The sequence below is a fragment of the Sardina pilchardus genome, chromosome 13 (genome assembly GCF_963854185.1).
Source record: "Sardina pilchardus chromosome 13, fSarPil1.1, whole genome shotgun sequence".
In the NCBI taxonomy this organism is placed as follows: Eukaryota; Metazoa; Chordata; class Actinopteri; order Clupeiformes; family Clupeidae; genus Sardina; species Sardina pilchardus.
Window position 1 is genome coordinate 21,596,026 of NC_085006.1, and position 22,564 is coordinate 21,618,589.

The 22,564-nt window shown below is 38.6% G+C and overlaps 3 protein-coding genes across 3 annotated transcripts; 1 reads left to right on the forward strand and 2 right to left on the reverse strand.

Annotated features, from left to right (window-relative positions):
• On the reverse strand, positions 1–936 carry LOC134099165 (olfactory receptor 10J1-like). Its single transcript, XM_062551957.1, has one exon. It carries the CDS (start codon positions 934–936, stop codon positions 1–3), a length of 936 nt encoding a protein of 311 aa, XP_062407941.1.
• Positions 937–2,401: 1,465 nt separating this feature from the next.
• Positions 2,402–6,235, forward strand: LOC134099166 (olfactory receptor 10A6-like). The gene is made up of 2 exons (XM_062551958.1): positions 2,402–3,323; positions 6,189–6,235. The coding sequence occupies exons 1-2, from the start codon at positions 2,402–2,404 to the stop codon at positions 6,233–6,235; spliced, it is 969 nt and encodes a 322-aa protein (XP_062407942.1).
• A 4,944-nt stretch (positions 6,236–11,179) lies between these two features.
• LOC134099167 (olfactory receptor 52A5-like) lies at positions 11,180–16,348 on the reverse strand. Its single transcript, XM_062551959.1, has 3 exons — positions 16,254–16,348; positions 11,829–11,924; positions 11,180–11,465 (listed from the first exon to the last, which is right to left on the reverse strand). The coding sequence occupies exons 1-3, from the start codon at positions 16,346–16,348 to the stop codon at positions 11,180–11,182; spliced, it is 477 nt and encodes a 158-aa protein (XP_062407943.1).
• Between the last annotated feature and the right edge of the window lie 6,216 nt (positions 16,349–22,564).

Here is a 22,564-nt window from a genome sequence, read left to right on the forward strand (position 1 = left end):
TCAGGTTATCCAAACGGTTCTTTTCCTAAAGTTTGACAAACTTTTTCGAATCTCTCGACTTTTTATACCATATATGATTGGATGCAATAGTGGGGGTACAAGGATGTAGTTAACAGATAGGAATGCATTAGCTTCAGCAGGTAAATAAGGATAGATGCGGTTGTAAACAACAGAAAACAGTGAAGCCAGGGAAAAATTAATGAAAACAATTATGTGCGGAGAACATGTTTCAAATGTTTTATATCTAGCCTTTCCGGAGGCCTTTAAAATGAACCCTATAATTTTGATATATGACAACAAAACAATAAGCACAGGCAGGATTAAAAGAGCAACAACAAGACATAATCCATAAATATTGGTCACATGAATGCTGTCACCACAAGATAGTCCAGAGACAGATAAGTTATCACAAAGTATTCTATGAATAGTATGCTTGCACAGGGGCATGCGAGAGGTAAGAAATATTTGACCTAATACACAAAGTACAGGCACAAGATCAGCCGCCAACAACAGCTGTCTTACTTTTTGGGGTGTCATTATGGCGTGGTACTGTAAGGGTTGGAATATGGACACAAGTCTGTCATAAGCCATCACTGTGAGCACTGTGTAGTTACAAGACCCATATGTTGCAGTGAAAAAAACCTGGAGAAGACACTCAGCATATGAGATCGTATTCACATGTGTCAAAAGCATGGCCATCACCTTTGGCCAAACAGATGTGCTTCCAATCAACCCATTAACAATCAAGTTGAAGAGAAATATATACATTGGCTTATGCAAGTATGTGTCAAAGTAAATTAACAGCAATAGAATTACATTTGTGAATAGAGATGCAATGTATATAAGCAAAACAACAGTGAAAAACACATATTTGGCTGAATCAATGTCTTTGTAAGCTGTGAAGATCAAAGTGAAACTGAGGGAAGATGCATTCATCTCAGTAGGTTTTACCTAAAACAGTAAAAGTAATTAAAACATTCTCATGAAACATTTTTTGTTTGTGACATACTGTATGTACATATACAAGTATTACAATCTATTACGACCATATATGATGATTTTATTTCCTAAAACTATTCTGTACTTTGCATACCTTTCTCCTATGTCTTTTGCATGTAGTCATTTCATACAATTTAGACGTGTTGCAAATACAGCAGCTCCTTCACACTGAACCACAACTGCTCAGGCTCATGTCTGTCTGTCTGCCTGCGCACCGCCATTCCCTTTATATGGCTTGCCCCTGCCAAGCCATACATTTGACAGTTAGCAACTACTGTAAATTACGTAGGTCCCACTGAGACGCTTTCTTATCAGGACATGGACCAATGATAGACATGGTTTTTTTTAGTAATTTTTCAGAGAGTAATTAGCTCAGCTGAAATATTATATCATATGACCTCTGACCCTCCAAAGCATTTACTACTGTAAACCCAGATAAGTTCAGTAAACATAAACATTTTGAAGTAATTATGTTTGAATTGTACCGAGCAGAGCATAGTACCCTAATAGCTGTATCCTGTCAATATCAAGAGAAGATAAGCTTGATTGTTGTGGATTTACTGTATATCTGATAGATTAAGTGAAGATCTGTCATTATTGTCACATATTACTTCAGTGGAAGGAATAAACACTACTCATATTCACTTGATGGATAAGAGATAATATGTTTGTCCTGAAACTGGATAACATTAGATATACACTGAAGGCCTCCATAGAGAGTTTTGAGAGACCTCTTTCTTGACGTACTATTGTATATTGGTTTCATACTTTATTATACCTTTTGATGTGTTTATTTCTGAAGGAAGACTGTATAGGGTCTATACCTTATACTGCACTTTGGATTTTAACTTGTTGTTCAGAATTGTGTTTTTATTGGCATAAATCGATAAAATGTGTAAACTAAAAAACTCTTAAGGGGGCCTTTAAGATGATGGATAGCCCAAATTGTCCAGTTGTTTGCTCTTCAGAATAATGCCGAGGGGGCGTTTACACCATAGACGGTTTACACTCAAGAGCCTGTTGCTCGCACCAACCAAGATTAATTCAAATATAAAAGAGGAGCACTGAGCATAGAGGCTCCCAGTGTGAAGCCATAGCCGTTTGTTGATCATAACAGTCCATTACTTTATTTTCTCAAGACTGCACAATGCACATGAATGTACAGTATATGAAAACAGGTAACATTTCAACACACTTTAGTGTGTTTTAATTGAATGGAGGGAGAGGACATGTTTAATATTGTGTGTAGATAACAAATCTACTAGATAACACGTCATAATTAATGTCATAGCTTTTACACTCCTTTTATATTTTAGTTGTTTGGCGAATCAAAACAAATGTAACATTGTAGTCAGACACACAGCCAATGTGTCTCTGGGAAACTTTGGCATGAGCGGCAGAGATGAATCAGTCTTCCAATGGGGTGACTTTAGTTTTGATGTCCTACAACTACATGGGCTCAGTCAAAAGTGTGTTATTCATAGTCATTTTCCTTGTATATGTTGCTTCTTTAATAGCAAATGTTGTTGTAATGTCTTTAATCTATTTGGACACTACATTGCATAAGCCAATGTTTTTATTTTTATTCAGCTTAATTGTAAATGGCTTAATTGGAAGTACAGCTGTTTGGCCAAATGTTATGATCATCCTGTTGACAGATGACAACAAAACCTCCATTGAAGGATGCCTTATTCAAGCATTTCTTATGATAACTTATGGAGCTTGCAACTTCTCAATGTTAACGGTTATGGCTTATGACAGATTTGTTTCTATATTTAAGCCATTGCAATACCATGTCATAATGAACCCACAAAAAGTGACAAAATTGTTGTTTGTAGCACACTTTTTGCCAGCAGTTTTTATACTCGGACAAATATGCCTGTCTTCACAGATAACCCTGTGCAAATACACAGTTCACAGGATATTTTGTGATAATTTATCTTTCTACAGTTTATCATGTAATGACAGCTTTCAGAATCAAATCAGCAACCTATATGGTTTGTGTGTTTTCATTGTCTTTGGAGTGCTGCCTCTATTTCTTATTATTTTGTCATATTTCAAGATTATAATGTTAATCCTAAAGGCAACGAGAACGGCAAGACAGAAAGCATTTGAGACATGCACTCCACACTTAATAATTTTCATTAATTTTTCACTGGCCTCATTTTTCTCTGTCATTTACAATCGTGTCAGTCCGGATTTACCACCAGAGATTAACATTATTCTGTCGATAAACTACAACCTTATTCCTCCACTGTTGCACCCAATTATTTATGGTATAAAAAATCAGGAAATCAAGCAGAGCCTTGCAAAAATCAAGAGAAGTACTATTAATGCCCTTTCTGAATGTCACTATACTGCAAAAACTTTCCCTCTGTCAATATTCAATGTCAATGTGACAGACTCATCCAATGAGGATGTAGAAACTAAGCAAAAATTGTAGGCCTATTGTTGAATCACCTCGGTGAATAGCTTTGTTCAATGTATGAATATTTTCACTTAATGTAATAAATGTATAACTTCTATTGTGATAAATATTCCAGTGTGTCAATGAGAAGTTCAGAAATGAAAATAAACATGCAGAGACGCTGGAAAGACAATTATCACTGTAGTGCTACATCTAGGATATAAGTATGACTATAGGTAGTACTGATTTTTAGAGAATCTGTGAAAACTGCCAAAATTCTCCTTTAAGGAGAAAACAGATTACTATTTGATCACTGCCATTACACACTGTAAAAAATCTACAACAACAGAGTATAGCTGTAAAATGTGACAGTGTCATACTGTTATATGTACATTACTGTAATATTTGAAGACCCATATAGAGCTTCAAAGAACAGGCAGGAAGTGTGTTCACAGAATGCAACAGCCCCAGTCAACACATTCTCAAAGACTACAAAATACAACAAATAAGTGACAGTGGCACTTGACTGTTGTTGTCATGTTGTCATATAATTGTTTATTGGTGCCACAAACCATCAAGCAGATGACCATCCACAACACACTAATACTGTGCACAGTCCTTCACTTTTAACAGAATACATTTACAGTAGCCTATATCGGCACTCCAATACTGTTGGTCAGGCAGTCTGTTTTAAGTAAAAAAAAAATAGTGTTTCTTCTGGCTGTGCAGAGAGATCATTGTAAATATAATTTCATCTTCCTTTTTACATCTGTCAGTTCAGTTGGTACAGTACAGTACATGCAAATGCACTGTAAGCCTATACACACAGGCAGCCATAATAGTGTTAGTGGTTAGCTCAGTTAGCTACTTTAGCTAGCCAACTAAAATACCTTGCAGCTACATACCTTCAGAGTCTTCCCTTTATCCACAACGGCACAAGATGTTTTCTACAAATATCCAAGTATCCATGATTGTGGAATCCATGATTGTGGACTATAAAATCTGTTTTCTTTAAACCAACATATTTCCGTTTAACTCCATGTATCTAGCCCAACGACATAAGGTGACACCGGATCCAAACACATACAGTCGCTTACGTGTTACGGTTATACCAACCTTCATATAATGCAGCTATTCTCATGCAGTCGTGCAACAATTTCAAACATCACCACCACATTTATACATGTTTTACATGATTTGCTTTTCAACCAGACAATGCTTTCTGTCCCATCAAGACAAAAAAATGTATGCCCCGTCATCTTTTTCCCTTTTCATCAACTGCAGGATCATAGTTGATTGCAATGATATTGAAATCGCAACACCTAGCACAATGAGCCACCAGAGTGCAATATATTCTCTTACATAGGAATGACTTAACTTAAAGTCTTGATTGGAGTTGCACCTAATGCAGTTATAACTTTTGTAAGTGGCCTTTATCCTGGATCAGTATCGGACAAGGAAATTGTAGCCCAGTCAGGCTTACTTAATGCCATGTAAACTGGGGACTTAATATTGGCAGACAAAGGTTTTTTGATACAGGACATGGTACCAAATGGTGTGTCAGTAGCCTAAACATTCCACCATTTTTGGAAAATTGAAAATTTACTGAGAGTGAAATCAAAACCACCAGAAACATTGCAAGGTGCCTTCATGTTGAGCGTGCCAATGCAAGGTTGAAATCATTCAAGATTTTAAGCTTTGTGCCTGCATATTTGAGGAGTCATGTTGAAAAAGTATTTCAACTTTGTGCAGCTCTGGTGAATCTTCAGAACCCATTGATTAAAGAATGTTGTGAAGACAAAGATTAGATTTTAAGCTTTGTGCCTGCATATTTGAGGAGTCATATTGAAAAAGTTTTTCAACTTTGTGCAGTACTGGTGAATCTTTAGTACCCATTTAGAAACCATTGATTGAATAATATATAAGATGGATGGAAGTACCTCAATGCATGCCAAGTCACATAAGGAAGATATTGACATTTAGACAACATATCAAGTGAGTTGGCATACACCGAGATACTTCATCATATGGTATGATGGTGATACTTCACCATCATACCATATCATTGACAATCATTTGTTCTATAACGTACTTCCATTGAAACGCATTGATTTTGACTTGACTTGATTTCCTCATTTCTGAGGTGAAATGAAGTGATATCTAGCATAAAAAAGCATAGGCTTTTGGTATCCAATATAGAAGCAAAATGCAGCAATTATTTTGAAGCTGACTGTACCTATTGTTCAGATTTAGTTTTCTAGAAATATATGCAAATTATTGCATATTTAGGTAAAACTGGTCTCATTTGCATATCTAAAGATCACATTTCAGAAAACTTGCAATACAAAAAATCTTTGCCTTAATGTGAGTAAATAACTGTGAAAGTTTCAATTTGATTTCTATAGTTTAAAATTTTACCCATTTCACCAGTAGTAAATCCCAATGGCAAAATGCATTGGAAATTGCTACCTTTGACCTTCAAAAGAAGTATGTTCCACTAAATATAAATGGGTAGATTTTTTTATATGTTAATTAGATATACCTAGGGATCACAAAAAACTTTGAATGATTACCATTGCAATTAGTTATGGGTCAAACGCTAGATTGACTGGCCTATTAGCTCATTCGCCTTCTTCAGGCAGCAGCCATTGTGTAGGGTAGACCTACAGGGTATGGGGTACTCTGACTATTTCAGTAATGCATTTTTGCCACCTTCTGGCGAGTGCATAGAACACAACAATCTTGTGGCTTGTGTACCCTGTTGCCTCGTTTTGATTCACAGTGCCCGTCGTCTCAATAAGGCTAACGGCTCGCAAAAGTGCTAAATAGACTTCCGAAGAACTCGTACAGTAATTTCCCGACTATTAGCCGCAGCTTATATTGTACATTGATTTAGCAGCTAAAATCAATACAATTTCTGCAGCTAGCAGATTGTGGATATGCCAAAAATGTGCCTACAAAAAAGCCACCATCTTTGCCCAAATAAGGATATCCGGTATCTTGAGATTTTTTCTATGCATGGGGATTTGGAATTTTCGCACCTGTTCAACTCTCATGGGGACGAAGAAATTGGAAATGCAGACGTTTTGCGCTACAAAGTTTTGTCCTCTGCCTACAAGTGGATACTGTGATCTTCGGTAGGTGCAGATGGCACACTGATCTTTGCTACCCCAGAGCTAACTTACAATGCAACTTGCCATAGCTTCAATTAACACCCAGAACTCCTTATATGGGCAAAGATGGCAGTCTTGGGTTCATCAAAATATTGGAAGAGGGTTTTTACAGATGTGTTTTGAATTTATTGTGTTGGTGTACGATGGAGACAGTGTAGAATCATTGAAAGAATGTGTTAGTGATATGAGAACAGTATAAGGTTTTTATCAATTAGTTTATTGTTTTGACTGAAATATTCCATTTAGTTAACAACCTGTTCTATTGTGTTCTGCTAATTTGGTGTGGTGTTTGGTTAATTGTGTGAGATGTTTAGAAAAAAAAGAGCCCTGTTTTCAAAATTGTGTGTAAACGATTGGAAAAAACTGTAAGACCCCTCCATAATTCTTAGTTTGTTCCTTTGGAATAAAAGTTGTCTCGATTTGAACTTTACCTCCCTGTCCTGCGTCTGTGTGCCATAACACACAGACACATAATTTCAAAGTCATTCAACATTATCTCAAATCTCTTTTGCATATTTCTACAGCTTAAGCACAGACATGCTTATGCGGTGGTGTAAAAATGAGATGACCTAATAAAGATTTAAAAATGAACAATGAAAATGAAGATAAGAAATGAACAATAAAACATTGCATCTAAAGAGTTATGAGAGAGTGTTTGAACAAAACAAAAACATGATAGAAAATTAAAATTGAAATGTATACATTTCCATAAAAACAACCACATTAAAACATGGATACATGGATATTATAAACTTGATGGATTTGATCCCAGGCCACAGTGTTTTGAAGGTCATACAAAATATAATGTGCACTTGCTCTTTGACCAGTATTTTCTTAAGAGATGCTGGTCTTCTTGAGTGTCGAAGAGACCAGCATAAAGAGAGAGGATAGGGCATGCAGGTATATTTGGGCCAATGTGGTCAGTTAAATAAGGTGGTGCAAGTCCATTTACGGTCTAATAAGCTAAAAGAAGAACTTGACGGGTTCGTTCATAACACATTCATAACAGCTGTCATGAACTGCACATGAAGCATTCATGACTGTTTCATGAAACATGACTCAACATTCATACCAACCCTTTCATCAATGTGGAAGACAAAACGTCAAAGACTTGTCAAAATAAAAGTCCAACAATTGCAAAGCAGCATTGCTGTCTTTTTGGTTTAGCCAACCTGATCGTGTCACATCTCCAGTGTCCAGGAGAATTTCGTTTTTTGTTTGTCTGTTTGTTTATTTGGTAACACTTTATTTGAAGGGGTCTACATAAGGGTGTCATGTAACCGTCATAAGAATGACATGACACATGTCATGCACATTAATGACACATTATTGATGTTTATGACTGTTGTCATAATGTGTCATTCGTTTTTTGTTATGTCAAGTTGACATTGTTTGAGCGTCATCATTATGACAACTTGACATTAGGCAAGATGACATTATCTGACATCGTCTTTGTCATGACAACTTGACATTAGGCATGAAAATGTAATCCGTTTACAATATTGTCATGACAACTTCACGTATAACTGTGTTTGGCCTGACTTATCTTCTAGGTTTTTTAAGTGATGAGCCTGAACAATTGGCTGTCATGACACCATTATAAATTGGTCATGAATACTTTTCTTGACCTCAACTACAGTGGTACAGTTTTGACTTGTCATTAAGCTGTCACAAAGAACTATTACTGACCAAAATAGTATTCTGACAGTGTCATGAATGCTTACCTTTGACCTCAAGTACAGTGAACCATCTGAGATGTTTCCTGAACATGTCATGAAGTGTCATTACACTGTCATGTAGGTTTCATTTCTGTACATTTTACATTTCTGGAACATAGAGTCTAATTTCAAGTATAATAACAACAAACACCATGACTTCAAAGAGTTTATTTCAGCAATGAATTTTGCAAAACCATAGGCCTATACATTGTAGAGCCTCGTTGCCATGGGTAGCTATCCTGAGTTCTTTAAAACCACTTAGCTTAGTGATCCCACAATTATATGCAAATTCTATTTACTCTTATTTAAACACATTCATCACACATGCATTACACTCAATCTTCAATAGTTTTCAAAAGGCTAACTTTCAGTTTCAGGTATCAAATGTAACACAACATCCAAGCAAACAATGGTATTCTTTGTCGTCAAAATAAAATACCAAACCCTATACTATAGCCGGCAGTAATTATTAGGTAAATAAATAAAAAATGAGTAGGCTACCCAACCAGTTGTCAGAGTTCGTGGCAGGCCTGTAACGTTGCTGGTGTGCGTTGAAGCCTAAAACCAAAACTGCTCTTTCACGCCACTCCAGCACATAGCTCCGGCAGCGCAACAAAAACTCAGCGTGTAGGCTAGATGTAATGGATGGACCAGATGGACAGACGTCTTCAGCAAGGCTCGTGGAGGTTCCAAGAGAGAGTGGCCGTGCAGGCCTGGTGCAGGCTCTCACAAAGTCATTGACAAGTCGCATCGTGCTAGCAGCTAGCTAGGTCTTGCTGACTAGCTGAAGGCTTTATACTCGTGGGAAATTCTCGTCTCGAACTTTTCACTTCCAACACAACTTCACCGTCTAGCAGTAATGTTTAAGTAAGTATTTTACCCACTAAACACAAAGGCTATATTTGTTTTTAGGCTGCGGTTAACCTTTCCCGCTCAGCAGTCGTTCTCCCTTCTTCTCCCTGGTGTTGTTTCTTATTTCCTGATTACCTTTGACCTCTAGCTCAATTCTCATTGGCTCAAGTAATACAAACGTAACATAAACTACACATTTCCATTCTTTTCACTTTTAGAATCAAAACATAATATCTTGACAACATTTCAGTAACTAGGAAATTATAAGCTAAATATATTAATCTAAAGCAATGCATAACCATAACATTTAATAAACATGAGTTGCGTGCACAAGAGTCAACGTTTCCAGAAGGCCTATGGGTAGGCTATGAATATATTTTGTATATAACTTCCTAGTTACTGAAATGTTGCCAAGATATTATGTTTTGATTCTAAAAGTGAAAAGGATGGAAATGTGTAGTTTATGTTACATTTGTATTATTTGAGCAGCTGAGAATTGAGCTAGAGGTCAAGGGTAATCAGGTATGAGTATGGTGTTTGTTGTTATTATTAGATTAGATTAGATAATACTTTATTGTCTGTTACACAAGGGTTACAGAAAATAGTGTTTGTTGTTATTATACTTGAAATTAGACTCAATGTTCCAGAAATGTAAAATGTACAGAAATGAAACCTACATGACAGTGTAATGACACTTCATGACATGTTCAGGAAACATCTCAGATGGTTCACTGTACTTGAGGTCAAAGGTCAGCATTCATGACACTGTCAGAAAACTATTTTGGTCAGTAATAGTTCTTTGTGACAGCTTAATGACAAGTCAAAACTGTACCACTGTAGTTGAGGTCAAGAAAAGTATTCATGACCAATTTATAATGGTGTCATGACAGCCAATTGTTCAGGCTCATCACTTAAAAAACCTAGAAGATAAGTCAGGCCAAACACAGTTTTACGTCAAGTTGTCATGACAATATTGTAAATGGATTACATTTTCTTCCCTAATGTCAAGTTGTCATGACAAAGACGGCGTCAAATAATGTCATCTTGCCTAATGTCAAGTTGTCATAGTGATGACGCTCAAACAATGTCAACTTGACATAACCAAAACCGAATGACACATTATGACAACAGTCATAAACATCAATAATGTGTCATTAATGTGCATGACATGTGTCATGTCATTCTTATGACGGTTACATGACACCCTTATGTAGACCCCTTCAAATAAAGTGTTACCATTTATTTTATGATAGTAATCTCTGAAGAATGCATAATTGTCTACACCAATGACTGTAAAGATATATAAAACAGGAATGTCCAACCATTCAGAGGTCCACAGATGGTCAGTAGTTCACTTCCCAGTATGATGAATACTGTACTTCACAACTCGTATAGTAAAGTGACATTTGAAGTAGACTTCATCAAATAATCATGAGATGTTTACAAACACTGGAGAGGATTCATAATACAGATTACTAGATTGTTGGACTTTTATTTTGACAAGTTTTCGTCGTTTTGTCTTCCACATTCATGAACGTGTTGGTATGAATGTTGAGTCATGTTTCATGAAACAGTCATGAATGCTTCATGTGCAGTTCATGACAGCTGTTATGAATGTGTTATGAAAGAACCCGTCAAGTAAAGTGATACCAGAAGAACTTTAAAATCAGCTCTGGCTTGTACAGTACTTGTGACCAGTGAAGAGACAATCAAACAGGTGTTATATGATTACATTTCTTAATTTTAGTCACTGTGTGAAATACTGAACATTTTCTATCATCAGCCTTGCACAGAACTCAGGGAACAGAACAGAATCAGAACTCAAGAACAGAACAGACGTATCGAGTGAATAATGTCAGTTTATTAGTCAGACCCTGTTACACTTTTTTACTTTTATATGTGGTGATTCAGATGTATATTATATAATATATTTTCCAAGTGTAGCGAGAGTATGAGTCCATGTTGCACTGTCACAAAAGAGACCTTGAGAGGATAGTTTGACTCACACTACATAAATGAGTGACTCAACATTACAAATTGGAAGTGGTCTGACATCCAGAAAGGGCAAAAATGACCTTCCTCCGTACTTTGGAGAAGCTCTGTCTTGTCTCCTTATTCCGTATGCCATATACAAGTGGGTGCAACAGTGGAGGGAAAAGGTTGTAAGATACGGATAGAAACAAGTGTTGGAAATTCGGATAGAAACGAAAATAAATGACAAAGAATATAGAGACGAACGAAAAATTGATAAAAACAATCAAATGGGGAGCACAAGTTTCAAATGCTTTCTTTCTTGCATTTCTTGAGATCTTTAAACTTAACAGTATGATTTTAAAATATGAAAGAAAAACAAGAAGTATAGGGACAACTCCAAAGCAAACAAACACACATATACCATATAGATCACTCACTTGCCTTTGAATGGCTTCTACACATGAGATAGCATGAAATGATAAAGTATCACAAAATAACCTGTTAATTTTGTGTTTACATAAGGGTATCATTGAAACCACACATAGATGACCAAGTATAAAGACTGCAGGTAGGACATTAGCTGCAAACAACAACAGTTTTATTTTATGTGGGGTCATTATTGTGTAGTACTTTAAAGGATTAAATATGGACAGTAATCTATCATAAGCCATTACTACTAGTATTGTGAAGTTGCAAGCTCCATACGTTATCATGAAAAATGCTTGAATGAGACATCCCTCAATAGAGTTAGTGTTATCACCGGTTAAAAGAATCACCATAACCTTAGGCCAAACAGCTGTGCTTCCAATTAAACCATTTAAAAGTAAACTAAAGAGAAATATGTACATTGGCTTATGCAATGCAGTGTCAAAGTAAACCAGGCACATGATGGAAATATTGGCTATTATCAAGGCAAGGTAAATTAAGAAAACAACTGTAAAGTAAAGATTTTTTGCTGCAGCCATCTCCTCATAGGGGGTCAAAATCAAAGTTTCACTGTAAAAAGATCCATTCATCATGTTAGACCATGTCTGTAGGAGAGAAAACCAATAGATCTGTGAGGCAATATTTCTATCAACAGACACCTACATAATAATGTTATGCATCTTTCTTATATACGGTTGAAAAGTGCATTAAACAAGTTGTCTATGAAGGCAACATGACAAATTATGTAATGTCAGTGAAGAACACTCAAATGATCTTGTTCCTTACAGCTGCGCGGTTCATCAATTCAGTTTGTAGATTACCTCACAATGGCCTCTGTCAACTGTAGTCTTGCTGTCTAGAACTTGATAACAGCTAGATGATAACAGATAACACAGGACATGACAACTATGGGGATTCAAGGCATTCTTCAACTCTTTTATATCTGTCCTGTCCCCTCCTATGTGTGCCAGGAGTGCCATGCCTATCAGCTGTGTCAGTTTAAAATGACATTATGAAATATGAACATACTTATAAGACTTTTTTTGTAAAAAAAATTTTTCATTTTGTAAAGACACACATCTCTGAGACCAAGTACAAAACGCATAGTAACAAATGCCCCTACTCACCCAGAAACAAGCCCTAAGGTAAACTTTTGGTTGGCAGAGGTCATAATCATACATATAAATATTGAATGGCCACTGTGGGGAATGCCCTACCTATGGCACAAGGATTTGACCACCTCCTGACTGAAAGTTTGAACTATGTGAGGCAATATGAAAAACTTATACTGTATGCAAAAGAGAAGAATGAATTAAATAAGAATACTGTCAGCAGACAGCAACCCATTAGCCTATATTTTTGTCATTCTTGGACATTTCACACAAAACATGTAATATTGCATGTATTCAAAGTGCATCAACTAAAAGTCTAATTTCCATTTAAATGAAAATGTGTATGTGCCAATGTACTTGGTCTTCTTTCAAGTAACAAGCCTTCTTTTCTGTCTCCAACAACATAAAAAGTGTTCATAACAGCTGGAGTTTTATTACAGGTCCATGAAACTATACGAGTATGTGGCTGCAGGGCCTGTTCATGATCTAAACAACATGGTACTTCCACATATTGCCTTAAAATTAAGACCAACTTTATTTATGGCCTTTCATAATTCATGAATACACAGAATTAATGAAAATTAATAATTTATATAGCGGATGGTGAGGTGATGTAACATCATCACCCATAATGTACAGCAACACCACGAAAATACTAAATAATAGTTAATTTTCCATGAATATGTATACATTTCCATACTTGTATGCTTCTACCAGTTTGAATATTAGGTTCCTATCATGACAAGTAAACAATTATAAGGAACATTTTGACACTGTGGCAGTGATAATCAATCATTTGTCAGGTATAAATACCTAACGTAGCACCCACCTCAATTAAGCCTGAAAGTCCACACTCACGGGGCATGCCGCCATTCTAAATCTTGCGTGTTTTGTCTATATCTATGTACATGTATGTATGTCAATGTTAGCTGGTTTAGGAACGTTGAAATGTATCCCAGCATAATTCTGGCTTTTCAACATTGAAATCAATAAGTCTACATAGTAATGGTTGAAAATTTGTTTTAGCTTTGACACATGGGTTGGCTTTAAAATATTTTTTTTCACATGACCTGTGTAACTGGTAGAGATTTCACCCGCTACACCGGATCGGGCCTGAAATTTTAGTGTTGGAACCGCGACGATAGCTCAAACGCTCTAGGAGAAGAGGCGTCTTAAAAAAGTGAGTGAACGGGAATAATACAGTAAGTTGCATAATAAAACTTAAGAAGAACAATGAGCCAATTTCACAATGTCCAGGTTTCTGGCCTAGTTGATGTTAATGATGCCTTAGTTGGCAGGGTAAAACATCTTCCTGTTTCTGTCTTTCCTGTAGACTGAGCTGTTCCAGAGGAAGTTAGTTTACACAGCGGCAACATCTTGTGAAATAGGCTCATAGATGGGCTTGCTCTTGCAGAGAGCCCACTAATAATAAAACTTAAGAAGAACAATAGTGGGCCTTGCTTTACAGCAAGCCCACTAACTAGAGATGTGCATGTCCGAGGACCTGCAAGAGTGGGCTTGCAAAAATGCTATGCTAACAATGCTAACCAGGTTGATCAGTTAACTTGGCTGATGATTTCTAGCAGTTATGCTAAAAATGTTAATGATGCTAACAATGCTATTTAGTTGATCAGCTAACTTGGCTGATGATTTCTAGCAGTTATGCTAAAAATGCTAATGATGCTAACAATGCTAACCAGGTTGATTAGCTAACTTAGCAGATGATTTCTAGCATTTATGCTAAAAATGCTAACTATGCTAACCATGCTAACAATGCTAATGACTTCTGTTATGTCAACAATGCTTAAAAAAAGGCTGCCAAAAACATAAAAAAATCCCCATTCATTTCAATGGGTCCGAAAAACAGGCAAAAAATGGAAATACCTGAAAAACGACAACCGGCAGCCATCAGACATGAACAATCAAGCTACACCGGATCGGGACTGATTTTTTAGGGTTGGAACCGCGTCGATAGCTCAAACGCTCTAGGAGAAGAGGCGTCTTAAAAAAGTGGGTGAACGGGAATAATACATTGAAAAACGTTTGAAATGTGCTTGCTGAGGAAGATCAATAGACGGGCTTGCCTTGCAGCAAGCCCACTAATAATATTATTGTTGAATAAAAATGTTTGAAATGTGCTTGCTTTGGAAGAACAATAGATGGGCTTTCCTTGCAGCAAGCCCACTAATGACAGGACATAGGTTAAGATAGGCTACACTTCCCAACTCCCAGCAGGCAAAACTTGGACACTTCTAAAATCAGACGCTCCACACGTTATGCCATTTTGCTCGAATGCTTTTGTCTCCGTTCCGATGTGTTGCGAATTTCGGAGCTGCATACGCATGCCATGTGAAGGCGGCTTTAGACCGCGCTGTTCCGCCCACTTAACAGGGGGCGGGGGTGAGGGGGTCGATTGAAAGCTTAGATCACAACAATTAATTCAAGACCATGCGCAAATAATTTGGTTACTCACAGCCGTAATAGTGTTAGTGGTTAGCTCGGCTAGCTACTTTAGCTAGCCGACTAAAAATAGCAGCTACAACCAAACCAAAGGTGAGCTCTATGTGATCAGTAGCTATGCCGAACTTCGGTTAGGGCTCAATCGTTTCATCAATGAGCCCCCCCTTTTGCCAATCTAATGCAAGACATCGAGTTCACAGCCGCCAATAACGTGTTCAAAGGTGTCCTCAAATGAGGAAGGCTGGAAGGGACAAGTCAACACACAAGTCAAAACAAAGGGGGATAGAGCCTTTGCGGTTGCAGCCCCTAGTCTCTGGAACTGCCTCCCCCTCCACATCCGTGCGGCCCAGTCTGTGCACAGTTTTAAATCCCTGTTAAAAACCCATCTCTTTGCACTTGCTTTTAATTAGGGTCCCCTTCTTTTAAGCACCTGTTTACAGTGTCCCATGGTTACCTTTTGATATCTCTCCTTTTGTTTTTATTTGTTTCATTTTATCTTTTTAACTAAATGTGTGTCTCTTTTTACTTACTCTCTGCATATTTGCACTTTACTGTGAAGCACTTTGGTGCGGCTCAGCCGTCTGTAAATCGTGCTATACAAATAAATTTGACATTGACATTTGACATTGACACACCATTCACGAATTTCATCAGTGGACCAAGCCATCCTCAGGGTCTCTGCTGTATTCCATCCAACCCCAAAAGCCTTTTAAACAAGGTGTGGTACGATATTCAGCTGCATTTCGGCCGCAGGGAGAGTGAGGGAAATAGGCACCTGAAGCCCAACTTGTTCAAATTAAAACAGGATGGAACAACTGTCCTTATTTCATACTGGCATTCATTGAAGACAAGAAAAAAACATATACAGACCCGTTGGAGAGGGCCAAAGAAAACCTACGGGGAGCAATGTATGTGGAGCCGAGCCAGGTAATCCTCTCTGCCCTGTTGCCTCGCTGGTCAAATACCTCACAGCATATACAGCAAGATCCTCACAGCATATGCAACCAAAGAGGGTCTTTTCACCATCCGATCCATTGTGGCATACATCAACCCACCCTTAGTGTAAACAAACTGGGCAAAATGCTTCCTCGGCTGTGCCAGGAGGCAGGCACATCAGTCAGATACAAATCACAGCCTGTGGGCCAGAGCTATCCCGAAGCTGTCCAAGGCAGGTCTTGCGGCCAGGAAGATCATGGCAGTGAGTGGGCACAGGTAAGCGTAGTGCATCTATAAATCATTGAAAAAATGTTTGTAGCATTGTTTTTGTGAGCATACTGTCTCTTTGTTATATGTTACTTAGGTCGGAGAGTTACCTTGCAAGCTACATCCGTAGATCATCTTGGAGAAGTCATTAGATCCACATTTGATGGAGACATACAAATGCAACTGACCAAATGCACTGCCCTCATCAAACACGCGATTCCTCCGTGCATGTTACGGGAATTATTGACGGACACAGGAGATGCCCAGTATGCCACAGTTCTTACCAACTATGTCGGGCTGTGAAGGATGGAAGATGATGAATAAATAGGCATAAATGAATAAAGAGTAAAGCAAATAGCCTAAGTATAATGAAACACTACGGCCTGGAGCAGTATCTTTGCAACATGTTTAAATTAATCTGTATAAAAACACGTAGCCTACATTTGCAAAGAGGAGAAACTATTTAATTTAATTTGGCACAATGAGACGTTACATTTAATGCAATGGTGGTTTTGATCAAAGTCAAAGTTGGCCCCACGTAAATACTAGCCTATGGAGACTTTGCGTTATTATCCTAGCAATATAGTTTATGCAGTTGCAGCTTTGCAGAAGTGCTCGAGCGTCAAGACCGTTTGATGCAACAGGAGTTTAACAATATCATGCTCGTAATTTTGCAACGACGAAGACGTGCAGCAAAACAGCTGAGAAGGAGAGCTCTCATGTGTGTCCAACATGCTACTTAACAGCAGGCCTACGGAAGACAAAACAGGTAGGAGATGCAAATTATTGTTGCCAAAAATAATGTGCAAAAACTATGGGAGCTCGTCAAATCCAAAAAAGGTAGATTTCTGCAACTGGGTCCGATCGAGGTCGGGCTGCTTTCACACCATAAAGGAACCGCACCAGGGTTCAATAGGAACCGCTCCAAGACCACCTCCTCAGCTGGATCTCGGTCCGCTTGTTTGGTCCGCACCAGAGTTTGAGTGATTGCATTCACACCAGTCAAAAAGGTCCGAACCAAGCAAGAAACGAACTTGAGTTTGTTTTAATCGAACTAAATAAGGCAGGTGTGAATACACCTTTAAACATACTGATATGCCCGGCACTTTTGGTTGGCTTCCCACTTACTGACAAAATTATTTGAAACATTTACATTCAATGTGGTCTCCCCTATGTCAGCTCTGCTTTGAGCCAAGTGGTCCTGACAGTTAACCTGACTCTCGCCAGACCCTTGTAGTTCCGCCATGCTCCACCAGAGGCGTTTCGCTGAGCTCCACACAAGTCTGGGCTCGAGGGCAATCCAAACTCCTTCCAGGAAGCAAAAAATTATGAACCAATCAGGAGCGCCGAAGCAAATGTTTGATTCAAACAACAATGGCGGCACGCATCGAGGAGTCTTGTGCTGACATTGATTCTGCTATTTCAACTGCTTTGTCGAATCTATCGAGCATTCATTCTTTAAAAGATGAACAGAGAATGGGTTTGAAGACATTTATTGGTGGCAAGAATGTTTTCACTCTTCTTCCGACCAGGTTTGGCAAGAGCTTGAAGTAGCCTAGCACGTCATTCAAGATAACGGACAAGTGGTTTATCAAATCACATGCAAGGATGTTTTACAAGGCCCCACCTTCAGAAATACGTCTCCTATCTAGAAGTCCCAGATCCTTGTGTGAAGCTCAGCGAACTACAAGGATCTGGCGAGAGTCAGGTTATCTGACAGTAGCCATTATGAACATTTACTAATGCCACTACAGTATGTGTTTTGAATATTATTTGCAAATCAGATTATTACAAGCCCAGCCTCATACAGACTTGGGATGCTGAGCAAAATATGATGAAACTGTTTTTGATGCTGTTGACCAATTATGATTGCGATATACTGGACTTCGGCCAAGAACACAATGATAGACATATCCATCTGAGTAAACACTGATGTGTTTATGCAGACAGTGATGCCTATGGGGTAGGTCATTAGTCCACTGCATGGGGCGTAATCCCTTGATGGGCAATTTGGAGGCATTCACTAGAGAGCACCTAAGTCTCCTACAGTAACAAACATTAATGCCAGGAGCTAACCCTTGAGGGACAATACAGGTGATATACTTACAAACTACTAGCCTCTTGATTTTCTTATTACTAACAAAATCACTGCATATCAAGTATTACATCAAGTTTGTTTTCCTGTTTTAGGTCACTTAATTAAAGGAACACTTCACCGTTTTTTCATATTAAACTATGTCATTCCCTTAATTAAGACGAGTTGATACATACCTCTCACGTTTCAATGCGTGCACTCACTGGCTCTGGCACGCGGCGCAACTTTGATAACATTTAGCTAGCCCAATGCATTCATTAGAATCCAAACAGAGATGAAGTTAGAAGTGTCCAAACACCTCCATGTTTTACAGTTACACGAGTAGTCACACGACCAAGTATGGTGAGACAAAATAAAACGTGGTGCATTTCTAAGCAGGCAAAAGGGATCTATATTGTGTGGCGAAATAACATTGGGAGCACTAAGACTCTGCGCAGTAATATTCTCACTCCAAAGTGAAACTGAAAGTGCAAGAGTGAAGATATTACTGCGCCACACAATATAGTTATCCCTCTTACCTGCTTACAAATGCACCACGTTTTATTTTGTCTCACCATACTTGGTCGTGTGACTACTCGTGTAACTGTATTTTAATAGGGAAAACATGGAGGTGTTTGGTCGCTTCTAACTTCATCTCTGTTTGGATCCTAATGAATGCATTGGGCTACCTAAGTGCTATCAAAGTTGCACCGCGCACCAGAGCCAGTGAGTGCATGCATTGAAACGTGAGAGGTATTTTTCAACTCGTCTTTGTTAAGAGAATAACGTAGTTTAAAGAGGAACTATGCAGGATTGGCGATTTCATCTCTGGTTTCAGTTTCGTTTTTCGTTTTCGCTCGTTTTATGCTTGCATATTTCTCTGCAGAGCTTCCCCGACAGCTTTAGCGTGTATATTTATACACGTATAGGCTATATTTAAATATATAAATTGCAAGCGTGGTTCTTCGTCTCAGACTTCCAGATGTAAACAAAGAGCGATCGTCTCCTGCAGAAAGTTGCATAGGGTCTCTTTAATATGATTGTCGAAATGTTTCTTTCGGGGGAATCGCATCCGGCATGGTCCAGCAAAATATCGTTATCCTCATTAATTCACCACATGGTAAAATGCAGTCGTAGTTTGACGTACAGTAGCCTACGGTATGCCTATCTTTGAATCAACATGACATGCATACCTAGACCTATAAGTTGCTAGAACTTTATTTTGCGGAGCTAGGCCTAGGCCTACTAGTCAATGGTGAAAATTAATCTCTGCTCACTGCCATATCGCTGACCATCCATTGTTACAAAGTTACAAAATGCGCAATCTTCTCCGTGCAGGTACGGTTATAAGTAGCCTAAAGGGTCGCGCGTAGGCATGTATTAAAGAGATTTCTGTTACAGACATTTTATTTTCAGTTGTCAAAAGTGGTGGGGACAAAATCTGTGATAACAAAAAGTGCTGGGTACATGTACCCAGCGTCCCCAGTTAAAATGACGCCTATGTTTGGGATCCCATGGGTCAGATTTTGAGGGCCTACGGTCCTAAATCTGATCAGACCCCCCTTTGTGAGCCTTTGTACCAAATTTCATGCTTTTATCGCAAAGTGATAGATTTTTGCGCCATTCTACATTCTTTTAACAGTGTTAATTGCAAGGGTGCTCTAACTAAAGCCATTAAAGAGTCACTTCACCCCATAACTCCACCCACTTCACATTTCTGAAAACGGCTTTCAAAATGGGCGAGACGTTCTGAAATTTGGAGAGAGAGTGCAGCACTGCTGCAACCAATCAACCATGGTGATTTCGTGTCAATCTGGGAATGAGTGCTGCAGACATGGCTTATCACAGGTAGGCTAATCAGGGCAGCAGGTGTTGGGGCGTTTCAGTCCTAATTTGTAACGACCCGGTGACGTAGTGTCGGACTAGAAGTGCAGGACAACGTCAGCATTCCAATAGTATTTTGGACCAACATGCCATGGCATGTTTTCAAACGGTAGTATGCGCGAGAGAGCAATATCTCCAATACAAAATCAGACGAAATGTTACTTTTGTCGAGAAACACGATTTTTGTCAATATTAACCCTGGTAATAGTACAGTTCACCACTTATGAGTATTTTCAATCAATCAACAGCTCAAAAAACCTATTTTAGGGTGCAGTGACCCTTTAAGTGACAGGCACTCAATTAGATGTCTAAGTCAGCCACCTCCACAAATTGAATCCAATTCTGTGGGAAACTAGCCTGATTACCATCGACTTTCAAAGGCTCTTCGAGACTTTAGTCTGACCAAGAGCCTGTGCTAACACGGTTTCTCCAAGCGCTGGTTGACCCGCCTCCTTTAAGTGCCTCGATTTGCTACTGGTCGATGTCAGAAAGCAGTTTGCCGAGTTTAAACCAATAACAACACTCTTTCCTCTGCCTTGAACACGCCTCTACCCAGAGCCGTTGGAGCTGCTCAAAGTTGATTGGTTCTCGACCAAAGGGGGCAGTTCCGCAGATTTCGGGAACTCAGAAATCCTTCCCGATTAGCAGTTGACCAGACCAGCGACAGCAAAAGCCGAAGGTGTTACGTCACTGGGAGGGCGTGCCAGGCTAGTGGGAAACACTGTGGTACCCAACATCTGTCATAGCTCATATTTTTAAAAATAAATCACTGAAACAGTATCCTGATAAACAAGCAGCATTTTATTGCCTGTCACTTCATATTTGGTAAATAAACATTAACTGCTGCCACTGGTCAATTCCTCAAGATTTATATGACAGCCAAGTGTGTGTTTCAGCCAATCACTGCTGTTGTTTTATTTTATTAATTTGATCTTAGTCATGGAGGCTAGATTTAAAGGCAGCATGCAGGTAAAATCCAATGGGATGCATTCCCCCCGCAGGCCAATAATTTAATAGCCCTCTCCTAGAGCTTTTGAGATATTGCCACTGCTCCATGTCTGAAAGGCACTGTTAAAATCCTTGGATCAAGCCAAGTTCAACGTAGCATTTTCCACTGTCTGCTTACATTGGAGACGGCACCAGAGCAAGCACACTCTGCAGTTTGCTCGGGAAATGCATTCTAGTTTGTGATTTGCACCCCTGTGGTAAAAATTGAAAAAGCATTATCATACTGCTTTAATCACCTCTATCTTCAGATCAGATGTTATGAACTGCACCTAATTTAATGTGTACGATGAACCTGACATCCTCCGGGAGTATGCCAAGTTTTGTGGAATTTCGTCTTTGGGGGGCTATAACATAAATTAATGTACATTTAGTGACTGTACACCCATCGGCCTGTAGATGGTGCTATCAAGTGAAAGGTTGCTGGTTTGGGATGATACTGTCAGGGTTTGCTGATTTGGGGTGATGTCTCACACACACACACACACACACACATCCACACGCAGATACACACATATGCACAAATACACACATTCACAGACACACACACACAAACTCTTATACACGAGCTGCACAAGTAGGAGATATATAAATTGCACAAATAGGAGATACAGACAAGTTGTCGAGCGTCATTTATTTATTTCTGTGGAGAGTGTGCAGAACTGAGCGGTTGTCATATTTTGTACAGCCATGCGATACATCTAGTTTTCTCCATAGTCTGACAGCCACTGAAAGTTGTTTTTCAGCTGTTTGAGTATACATCTAAAATTGGCCAGTCTTTTGAGGATGTGGCTTCAAGTGATTTTGATCATGTCATAATCCTGGGAGGCTTTTACTCAGCGGTGCATCTTCCTTGCTTGCTACATAGAGGACGATATAAAAGAGGATGGAAAAGCAAGTGATGCCATGATGATACTGTATCATCATGTGATTAAGCAACTATATCTGTGAGAGACCAAAATGAGGTAGGATGGCCACACATGCTGTGTACGTTTGTATAACCTGTAATGTACATTATTGTATAACGAGGACATTAGGCCAATTTGAATGTTTTGTTTCCTTTTCCTTTTAACAAACATTTTAAACCATGAACCGTAATTTCAAAACTATTACATTGATTTTGCAAAATTTCTTCAGCTATGAGGTTAATACACGGGCACAGTTAATATGGTATTCATATGCTTGTGTTTCTTTTAACTTGCACAAAGCACTGTCCTACGGCTTTTACACAAGAAATGACTGTACTTTATTCAATGCCTTTCCACCTGTATGATCAC

What these genes read in the sequence shown, in the direction of transcription:
- LOC134099165 (XM_062551957.1), bottom strand. Translation starts at nt 936, where the DNA reads ATGAATGCATCTTCCCTCAGTTTCACTTTGATCTTCACAGCTTACAAA.
- LOC134099166 (XM_062551958.1), top strand. Translation starts at nt 2,402, where the DNA reads ATGAATCAGTCTTCCAATGGGGTGACTTTAGTTTTGATGTCCTACAAC. An exon ending in CCTTGCAAAAATCAAGAGAA is followed by an intron (nt 3,324 to 6,188) that starts GTACTATTAATG and finishes TTTGATTCACAG; the next exon opens with TGCCCGTCGTCTCAATAAGG.
- LOC134099167 (XM_062551959.1), bottom strand. Translation starts at nt 16,348, where the DNA reads ATGCACTACGCTTACCTGTGCCCACTCACTGCCATGATCTTCCTGGCC. An exon ending in ATAGCTCTGGCCCACAGGCT is followed by an intron (nt 11,925 to 16,253) that starts GTGATTTGTATC and finishes TTTAATTGGAAG; the next exon opens with CACAGCTGTTTGGCCTAAGG. An exon ending in CAAGCATTTTTCATGATAAC is followed by an intron (nt 11,466 to 11,828) that starts GTATGGAGCTTG and finishes CATACTGTTAAG; the next exon opens with TTTAAAGATCTCAAGAAATG.